The sequence below is a fragment of the Haliotis rufescens genome, unplaced genomic scaffold, assembly GCF_023055435.1.
Source record: "Haliotis rufescens isolate VD_foot unplaced genomic scaffold, xgHalRufe1.0.p SCAF_11, whole genome shotgun sequence".
Lineage (NCBI taxonomy): Eukaryota > Metazoa > Mollusca > Gastropoda > Lepetellida > Haliotidae > Haliotis > Haliotis rufescens.
This window is the reverse complement of record NW_025963791.1, coordinates 18,128,408-18,139,312: the sequence shown is the minus strand read 5'-3', so window position 1 is coordinate 18,139,312 and position 10,905 is coordinate 18,128,408. Positions and strand designations below refer to the sequence as shown.

The following is a 10,905-nucleotide window of genomic DNA, read 5'->3' as shown; positions in this document are numbered from 1 at the left end:
AAAAACCCGCTTAAACTTCCAACAACCAATTTTAGTCACATACATGTACTTCCTGGTTGATACTAAATATGTATACAATAAAAACGAAAACTGACTGATCTCGAACCCGTGTAATGTTGTTATTTCCTTTAGTGATCAACCGAGTGGAGTCGAATGAAGAAGTTAAACCTTTTAAATGTAAATCATAGGTTGAACCAAACTTCCTAGGTAAGCACAGAATCTGTAAGGATCTAGATCCGTTTTTATACTGAAATAGAGCCTAGTTTTTGATAGTTTTAATGTATGACGTGGCGTTTGAAGCAAATTCTCTGACGGAACGTGGATTTGATTAAGGAAGACACAATAATTTATTGCAAGTATGATATTTGAAGTTAGTCTTGAAAAGGCCTCAACATGCACTGTATATCCTCGCATATATTTCCTGTTTTAACAAGACTTGTTATTTATTAACCGGCTTCATCTAATCGAATTATATCATTGCTTCCGTGTTCATATCCCTCTTCTTTACCAGTCTAGTCTGGTCTAGTCTTTATCATCCCCCGCCTCGAAGTGGGGCGGGAGATATTGGAACGGAGTGCGTCCATCAGTCCATCCGTCCTTCCGTCCGTTCGAGGACTGAGATAAAAAAAATTGATTCTGTAATTACCTAGTTACGGCCCTTGGTCAATGTTATTTATTTGGTGCACAGTGTGCGCAGTGGAGACACTGTTTCTCAGAAACTACAGAAGTTACATCTGTGGAAGTTTGCAAGCCAATCTCAGAGATAATTATCAAGACTGAGCTCGAATTGGTGCCATAAATCATTATTTGCCAGAGTAACATGAGTTGCTACATTTTTTTATATTTTGAGCCCATACACTTATAACCTTCATCCATGTTATTTTATATAGTGTCAGAAACTACTGAAGTTAGCTTATCTAAGAGATACTTATCAAATCTGGGTCAGTTTTTCCCAGAGAAGGGGCCTTTTGTGTGTATTAATTTCATCCATGTTATTTTACATAGTGTCAGAAACTACTGAATTTAGCTTATCTAAGAGATACTTATCAAATCTGGGTTAGTTTTTCCCAGAGAAGGGGCCTTTTGTGTGTATTAATTTCATCCATGTTATTTTACATAGTGTCAGAAACTACTGAAGTTAGCTTATCTAAGAGATACTTATCAAATCTGGGTTAGTTTTTCCCAGAGAAGGGGCCTTTTGTGTGTATTAATTTCATCCATGTTATTTTACATAGTGTCAGAAACTACTGAAGTTAGCTTATCTAAGAGATACTTATCAAATCTGGGTTAGTTTTTCCCAGAGAAGGGGCCTTTTGTGTGTATTAATTTCATCCATGTTATTTTACATAGTGTCAGAAACTACTGAAGTTAGCTTATCTAAGAGATACTTATCAAATCTGGGTTAGTTTTTCCCAGAGAAGGGGCCTTTTGTGTGTATTAATTTCATCCATGTTATTTTACATAGTGTCAGAAACTACTGAAGTTAGCTTATCTAAGAGATACTTATCAAATCTGGGTTAGTTTTTCCCAGAGAAGGGGCCTTTTGTGTGTATTAATTTCATCCATGTTATTTTACATAGTGTCAGAAACTACTGAAGTTAGCTTATCTAAGAGATACTTATCAAATCTGGGTTAGTTTTTCCCAGAGAAGGGGCCTTTTGTGTGTATTAATTTCATCCATGTTATTTTACATAGTGTCAGAAACTACTGAAGTTAGCTTATCTAAGAGATACATATCAAATCTGGGTTAGTTTTTTCCCAGAGAAGGGGCCTTTTGTGTGTATTAATTTCACATTTAATCATTTTTTCGGATGACATGAAGCGACTCTAGGTCCCATCTCTTCTTGAGGCTTTATATGACTCTTTATAATAGTACATATTCGCCACTATAAGAACAACAAAATACTAATGTGTCCCAGTGATAACAGTTTTCCTGTTGATATGGTGCTTTAATCGTTGGGATGTTTATTCTACCATTTTCAACAAGACTAGGTTAAAAAGCTGGAACATCAACACCGATATATCATTATTTGCCCTTAGAAAGAGTGTTGATGTTAACGTCATGTTACCATTAGTTTGTTTGCTAGAGAACATGTTTTATTTTACAGTAAGTAGAGACCACCATCTTAAAAAATATAGCTTTGTACTACCACGGTCCACTTTGGTTTTAGTTATGTTGGTTGGTTGGTTGGTTTGTTGTTTTACGCCGCACTCAGCAATATTCCAGCTATATGGCGGCGGTCTGTAAATAATCGAGTCTGGACCAGACAATCCAGTGATTGGTGTCATAAGCATCGATCTACGCAATTGGGATCGATGACATGCATCAACCAAGTCAGCGAGCCTGACACCCGATCCCGTTTTCGCCTTTTACGGCAAGCATGGGTTGCTGAAGACCTATTCTACCCCGGATCATTGTAGTTATATTATACAATGAAGCAGACTAAGCTCTGCTGTTAATGCTATTTTGTACCTATGTATGTACTGAAATATGTTGTTATTATGAATGTTAATGTTGTTTACTGATATAGAATTTGAGTCTAGATACAAATTTAAAGAATGGCGATTATAACTTAACATAATTTATTTTTAAATAAAGAATTTAGTAATAATGATTATACACAGACATGTGTGACAATGTATCAATTCTGATTTATTCGTGATGAGAACTGTTATATGACTGGTTTGCTTCTTTTGTTGTTTATGTTGGAATATAAGTAGTCTACATTCCGTTAAGTGGCCCATTTCCTCAACAAAGGTAACATGCTAATCACGTATATGTCAACTTCGAGGAAACACAGGAAATTTGTCGTTACGTTAATTTAAAAATATATTTAATAGAAATGGCAGTGGGTTTTATAGATATGAAAAAATAAAATATTTGCATTTATATACCGAAACTAATCGGTTACATGTATTTTCTTATATTATATGTGAACAAATTAACAAACAAATTTTCCTCTGTTGACACTGTAGATTTGTTTAAAAAAGAAGTCTGTAGTTACTGGAAGCAGTTATCTTGGCATGTATTTTAGCAATAGACTACTGTGGTCGAAAGCTTTAAATAGCATTGCAATTCAGGCAAGAAACCATGTCATGGTCTTGTTAATCAGCATACACTCATTGAAACCATACTAGTCTCGCATTTACTTTTGATTATTTGATGCAAAGTTAACACCAATACTTTTACGCTGGGCTGAACTTTGAGGATTCGGTGATATAGATCCATTAAAAAAAGTTATATTGTATGCCTGTAAACGTTCTAAAATGTAAAGTTGTCAACTTCAAATAATGGGATGTAATCGAGTGTGGAAGAAATTCTATTCAGATGCTTGCTGTTTTGAAATGTGTCAAGCATTTGATATCTTTTATAAATATGCATGAATCCCGTTTACTCCCCCCCCCCCCCCCCCCTATAGTTGTATATTTGAACAGATGATTTATTATAAAGTATTCGCTGAATGATATTGGGAAGTCACAGAAAGTGAAATATATACATCTAAGGAGTAAACACTTAAAAAAAGCAAAAAAATACCGGCTTCGATATCATATGACAATATGTACATGTACTTCATAATACTAGACACATTCATTTGACAATATATATTGATTATATGCATACTCGTACATCATAAAACTCAACAAATTCATACAGCATGCAAATATCAATATAGTCAGCTTGCCCTTCACTTCCTACATCTATAACATAGACTGCTTTAAGAGCTGATACACTTTCCTAAAATCCGCAAAGAAAGGCGCGAACTTAATTGATACTTCGTTGCAAGGTGATAAAATATATTTGCATCGCCACGGTTTCTTCAGATTGACTGTTAAGATAATTATCTTTAAATTATTCTTACTCGTCACAGAGTCTCTGAGGGGCCCCTTGCTCAATGATTATATTCACTTGAGTCATATTTGACTCCGGTTGCCCTTTCGTAGAGATTATGCATGCATCCGTTGCGTTGTAGTTTCCTTTTCCTTATTGCTCATACTGACTGAATGTATTTTCTGGTCTGAGATTTAAACTTAAAAATTCATTTCAACCGCCACAATCCACAAGGTCTTTATACTGGACAATGAGATGAATTTCAAAAAGCAATGTGAATAAATTTGGAGTTTCAAAGCCTTCGCACCACACGTGAATTGAGTGAGTCTGTTATATGGTTGCATCCAGGTCTGAGGAGGCCGTTACAGAATATGCTGCTGACTTTTGTTCATTTGCTTTTACGTGCAGTTCAAATTAAGTGACCAAGTCATCTAATGCTTTGCAATTCAAATTCAGTGACCCAGTCATCTAATGCTCTGCAATTCAAATTAAGTGACCTAGTCATCTAATGCTCTGCAATTCAAATTCAGTGACCCAGTCATCTAATGCTCTGCAATTCAAATTCAGTGACCCAGTCATCTAATGCTCTGCAATTCAAATTCAGTGACCCAGTCATCTCATGCTCTGCAATTCGCTCTGCGGGCTCCTGTTCCTTAGTCGTGCAAGTAGTTTATGATCGTGGGTTCGAATCCCAGGAATTAGGTTACTAGATATGTCAGTTGCATTCAGGCTCGTGGGTCGTTGTCTTTTCTCTCACATCAAGCTGACACGCCGTGATTATATTAAAACTCACTCCAAATGCTGATAATACCAGGATACAACGTGATCATGACGTCGACATGACTGAATATGGAAACGGCAATGAAACAATGGCTAACCTCTTTGAATCAATTCCGCACGTGAAAAGACATAAGAATCACAATTTTATGTTCGTGAAAATGTCTTGTCTCGGATTATTTTGAACAATGGCGCCAGAATCATATTAAGCATCATATAAAGCACATGCTTGCCGTAAAGGGCGACTGTGCCTGTCGTTAGAGGCGACTAACGGGGTTGAGTGGTCAGGCTCGCTGACTTGGTTGATGCATGTCATCGCATCCCAATTGCGTGGATCGATGCTCATGTTTTCAATCACTGGATTGTCTGGTCCAGACTCGATTAATTACAGACCGCCGTCACATAGCTGGAATATTGATGAGTGCGGCGTTAAACAACAAACAAACAACATATAAAGCAAAATGTTTACACATATATTGACAAGCATATCCAAAAGAATTTTAAAAAGTAAAAAAAGTGGTTACTGACCACTAATTTTTTTAACCAATGAAAATAATTTTGTTTATCAAATGAACATTGCTACCAATGGGAACTCATCAGGATAGCCCTGCAACTGGGCATACATGACCCATACACTTCACTACTTCACAATCATGAAGACAATCATAAGTGTCACGGCACTTACACTTGATCCGTTTTCGTCGTTCATAGCAAAGATAGGTTAAGTGAATATAGATATTTAAGTTGTGTGGCGATCTGCAAAAGCATTCATGTCTGTGGCAAGGTTTCAAGGTTTCAAGGTTTCAGACACTGTATTATTTGGAATATACAAATAGAAGTACAAGCACCGACAATGTATCAATATTTCTTAATTATTGTTCAACTTTGTTTCCAAAGAACAGGTGCATCACTCGGGAGCAGCGAACAGTAATGATTTTAATCATACTAATGACTGCGTACTCTTTCCTGAATATTAAACAAATGTATAGCATAGTAGAACTTGTCAGGTTGGAAGTTATTATTTAGTAATTCTATATAAAATGAGTTTTTTTTCTATCACATAGGTTCCTTTTGTAAATCAGACAGAGGGATGTTCCTGATATGTTAAATAGCGAAAACGTTCTGGTTTTAAGTTGATCAATACTTCCAGATATAGTTGATGAATAGAATTTACACATACTCCAAGGTCGGGTTTCTTTCTTGTAGAATTTGCATTAAAACTAACTATCAGTTGCCAAACTTCCATCGGTTGCCATTTGATGCGTTAAAATTACCAAACGAATGAATCGTCTGGTAAAAAAGAGTAGACATTATCATGTGTGTATATTTTGCAAAATGATATTGAGTTCATAAATGTGATCAGTTGTCGATTTATCTGTACATGAATGCTATGATCACGTTGTCACCGATGGATGTTGTTGTAGACATAGTGAACAGTGTAATGTATATTCTGATTCCCTGCACACATACAGCAAATCTACCAAACATATTCTCGAAAAGCGCTATTGCTAGTCATCCATAGAACTCGTCTTACTTCATCACTCCAACTTCTAAATGCCACTCAAAGAAGTCATTTTAATATGTATTATTTGGTAAATGGATCCGCCAATCCTAACAATAACCAATGTGAAATACAGAATTTGAAATTTTCTACAGACCCTACATTTTACGTAATAAATTATATATTTTTATTTTCATTTCGACTACCGCCTCAAGCATTTGCGAAAGAATTCCACAACTTTTCAACAGGGCCTTACAATATTGCTGACTGCTGCGTAAACATACTTTCTCATTATCTCATTGTTAAATGAGTGCCATGTTATTTTCAGAAGCGTACAATGTATGCCCGAAGCATGGTATACGTTCTGGCAATACCTGGCCTTATCGGATGTCTGGAATATTATGGAGAGCATGATATTACTGGTAAGATGAGACACATCAACTTCGTTATGCTCATTGTTCAAACAGGTTTAATGCACTCTTCCCTCATCAATCAAACACATTTCACCAATGTGTATAACGTTCTGAAGTCAAATTTAAAAATTATACACACGAAATACACGTTTTACATGTACCTAAAAAGTTGACATTTCATTTGATTCTGTTTCAGTTGCTGGGCTATTTAAAAGAGATGTATGCCCCTCTCACTATGAGGCGACTAGGGAAGCCATTAAAGGTGTGTGCTGATCAAAACACAAGATAACAATAACTAAATAGATATGACAATGATCAGATTTTAGGAACCAATTACCTATTACTAAGGAATGGGTTCAGAAACACCTTTACCAGTTTGCTTTACAAACCACTTGTAATCGTCAAAGCATGATCTGCATATTCAAAGAACCATGTCCTATTCCATGTTCGAAATTGTCACCCAAAAAAAGGCAAAATGGCGAAATAGTTTTACTTGCAATAAGTTGTACCGTATTTTGAAAGAAAAGTAGCAATTAAGTCGTGCAGCGGTAAATCAGCGTTAGACGGTATAAAATGTCCCAGTCCCTAATGCAAACTAGGTCGCATGATTACTGATGAGGTGTTTGTGCATAACCCCCTACAGGTATAAGTTTACCACTAGAGCCCAGACTTCCAATGTGTAGCTTGGTCGAACCACAAGGAGCAGCAGACGTGTGTGGGACAGACGACAACGCATACTGGCGGGAACTGCAGCAGTGCCCAGTTCCAGTACATATACCATGGCTGTGTACATGGCTAGGTAAGGAAAGCAGATATACTCAGGAAAACGTTACTTTTAATAATCTATAGTGACTTATAGATCACACAATGTAATTCAGAACAAATCCAAACTCGTTCGGAACAATGAAGTAAATTATAGTTTTAAGTCGCATTGCCAATAAGCGACGATAATCATAAGATATATGCTACAACTAACAAAATGTCTAATGCTGTTCACTACATTTTCATGTCGAAGTATATACAATGTAGGTTAATAGTATAGCAATTCAAGTTGTTTATGCGTAGGAATCGCTTAATGCAACGAGTGATGACAAATATTTGTCATCAATATTAAGGGAAGACTTTGACAAAGTTGAGGATATCAGAGCTCCATTAAATCGTCACCTAAAGACAAAGCAGTTGTTAATGATTCACATGAAGAGAATAACCATTTTATTTTCATTGGATATGGGGATGGTTGAGTGGGCTGGGGTGGGGACGGGGGAGGTTGCACTTTAATATAGTTTGCACATTATTTTCTTTCCTTCAATGCGAGGTATATGTATTTTTTTCAGAACACAGGGTTTGAATATATGTTTTAATTACCCCCCCCCCCCCCCCCCCCCCCCCCCCTCCGGAAATCAGCTTGTTCTCTAAGTTACAACAACATTGTTCTTTCTAGGTAGTGGTGCAGCCTGTGTGGTGTGTCTCAGATCTATTCAGGAAGGATCATGTCATCGGTTATTTACATATTCTGTCTTTGCGGTCACTCGGGCAATTTACAGTGTCCCCAGCATTTCAAATCAAGGTATGAGAGACATACATGCAACATTATAACTGTAGGACTGTGTTATTAATTGTCATGGAATTTTGACAATTTCGTCATATAAATCATATAATATAAGAAGTGTATGTATTTCTTGGGATGTTTTATGAAGTGTATGTATTTCTTGGGATGTTTTATGAATGGCTTAGCCAAATTTTACTCACTTGCCAAAACTGTGAATATTAATACTTGATCACGATGATATAACAATAATGTCACGACAGTCATTGTACTCACTTCCTCTGTAGTATTCTATTTTTATTCAGATCTTCCCGTGGCCCTTCGCCTTGGCATACTGCGTCAGGCAACTCTGCCGGTGGTAGAATTACTGGTAGCCACAACCTCAATGCTCTTCCTCTTTCTCTACCTTATTATAAAGTTGGATGGACAACGACACATACGAAACAGGAACATCAGAGGTCGACTCCAACAACTGATACACCACATTTATATATATTGTGGTCCAAGGCTCGTGGTGGGAATTGCGATGTCGGTGTACGTGAAGATGTGTGGATGGACTGGACGACAAGGACAGATGGACATTGCAGTGCAACGGGAGAGGATGGAGCAGAGGATGGTTGCTGCTCCATGTGACTGCGATCCGTTTGCCGGTATAAAACGTTCTCACGACGTTAATGATGACCAGGCCAATTTCGAGTTTGTGTATGGCTGAGTGAACGAGTTAAACTTTGGTTTTACGCCGCTTTTACCTTTACCCTGTTTGTGGATGACATTGACATATTGGCCTGTTATGATATTCTTTCAAAATATTTTTGTTTGCCCTCCGTGATCTCATCGACTCATCGAAAGATTCGCAGCGTTTCGAATCACATGGAATGCATACTGTCGACATATTCAAAGCAGAAATGTGCCTTAACATACAAACAAGAAATCAAGACATATTCATGTACAAATCACAGGTTCCTCACGATGTGTACGTTTTAAAAGATTTTGGATAGGGTACCGTTAACCTTATTCAACAACATGTCCCTGAAGTCATATACTGGGGTCACGTTGTTACAAATAAATGATAATTTGGATACAATTAAACGCTGTTGTTTAAACGGTCTACCTCCACAAAGTACATGCGGGTACTCTTCAAAATAATGTCATGTATGACATCTTCCAACCTACCTCATATTATAGTGTACTGTTTTGATACTGTTTATCCAGTGTACAGACTGATAATGAGAAACCGGAAGCACTAGCCAAGCAGGTGAACGCACAGTCACAATTAAGTGCAGATTTTGTTTTTTTACAACAACACTTACATATGCACTATAGGGCAATGTCTTTGCTAGGGTTAATCTATTTTACCTATATCAGTAAAGGATCAGTTGAAGCCAAAATCAGTTGTACTATCAGTATATGGGAGAATGTATCTATTAATAGTGTTTTATGACTGTATAAGTGTTGTATACATAATAAAAGTAATTTTTTTTTATTGTTGTATCAGACTGGAAAATCGCATTTTCAATTATTCACGAATGCATTCAACAGCATAATAAATAACCATGTATTTGTTAACCTTACTGTTTGCATGTTGGTCGAGTTTTAGTGGAAAACACTCATGGCATAGATCACGGACCATATACGCCCAACTATTATGCCATAGTTCACAATGGTAACACATGTTACAGATTTTATAATTTACCGAGTGTTACACTCTTCGCTAGTGATGTAAGATCAGGTTCAGGACCACTATGTTTCAGTATTGACAAAGAATAAAACATGTTTTCCATGTATGACGGATATAGTCGTGTTGTTTTGTAACAGTAATGAAAGTACGTAAACATACACCTATGTTTCATGATCACGACCGCCCGCTGTAAAATACAAAATCTACACTGTATTAGTTTGTCTGTAAACGCCGTTTAACTCAGCAATAGTAACGTGTCATAAAGTAGAAAGGTTTCAGACCCGTGAAGATCCGGGGTAGAACAGGTCTTCAGCAACCCATGCTTGCCGTAAAAGGCGACTATACTTGTCGTTAGAGGCGACTTACGGGATCGGGTGGTCAGGCTCGCTGACTTTGTTGATGCATGTCATCGTATCCGAATTGCTTGGATCGATGCTCATGATATAAATCACTGGATTGTCTTGTCCAGACTCGATTATTTACAGACCGCCGTCATATAGCTGGAATATTGCTGAGTGCGGCGTTAAACTTAATGAAACTGAAACTGACACGTTTTCTAGACACTTCTTAAATTATTGTTGACAATATACATTTTAGGACACTGAGAGTGAATTGAATATTGAATATCGGTTGTAAGAATTTCAGGCTATGGCCTTGAGGTAGTCATTCTCTCAGTCCCTGAACTTTGTAGTGTATGTATGTATGTATGTATGTATGTATGTATGTATGTATGTATGTATGTATGTATGTCCAAAAATGCAGAACTGCCTTGAGAATGACAATACCAGTGGCCTTGAAGGCCCATGAAAACCTGAACCCTGCAATGCCCCATCCTTGTGCTTATGATTATGTGCCAAATTGTTGTTGACATTTTACATTTTTTGACATTCGGAGTGAATTTGACCTTCAATATCAGTTGTACGTATTCAGGCTATGACCTTGAGGTAGCCCTAAAGGAAGCAAATCTAGATTTTCTGCATTTCAGGCATGAATGCCCCCTCTCACCTTTTCAATTTAAATGGAGTTATTGTTTCCCATCAAAATAATATTTCCCGAGACTATTCGCTAAGCGTTATTCTGTTCTTGGGGATATGCGACAAAACTATTTCCAATATGGGAAAATTAAAAAGAAATATACTGTCTGAAATTGGATAAAGCTAA

The 10,905-nt window shown here is 37.0% G+C and overlaps 1 protein-coding gene across 3 annotated transcripts; it reads left to right on the top strand.

The window, feature by feature from the left end:
- The first annotated feature begins 278 nt into the window (after positions 1-278).
- Positions 279-9,832, top strand: LOC124152002. 3 transcript variants are annotated; one of them, XM_048392363.1, is made up of 6 exons: positions 279-352; positions 6,436-6,529; positions 6,717-6,782; positions 7,164-7,319; positions 7,962-8,087; positions 8,372-9,832. In XM_048392363.1, exons 2-6 carry the CDS (start codon positions 6,445-6,447, stop codon positions 8,776-8,778), a joined length of 840 nt encoding a protein of 279 aa, XP_048248320.1. In that variant the 5' UTR covers positions 279-352; positions 6,436-6,444; the 3' UTR covers positions 8,779-9,832. The 3 variants fall into 3 exon arrangements, with proteins under 3 accessions (XP_048248320.1, XP_046380667.2, XP_046380668.2); XM_046524711.2 differs by having other exon boundaries at positions 279-356; XM_046524712.2 differs by lacking the exon at positions 7,962-8,087 and having other exon boundaries at positions 279-356.
- The last annotated feature ends 1,073 nt before the right edge of the window (positions 9,833-10,905 follow it).

What these genes read in the sequence shown, in the direction of transcription:
- LOC124152002 (XM_048392363.1), top strand. Translation starts at nt 6,445, where the DNA reads ATGTATGCCCGAAGCATGGTATACGTTCTGGCAATACCTGGCCTTATC. An exon ending in TGGAGAGCATGATATTACTG is followed by an intron (nt 6,530 to 6,716) that starts GTAAGATGAGAC and finishes ATTCTGTTTCAG; the next exon opens with TTGCTGGGCTATTTAAAAGA. An exon ending in CCCCAGCATTTCAAATCAAG is followed by an intron (nt 8,088 to 8,371) that starts GTATGAGAGACA and finishes ATTTTTATTCAG; the next exon opens with ATCTTCCCGTGGCCCTTCGC.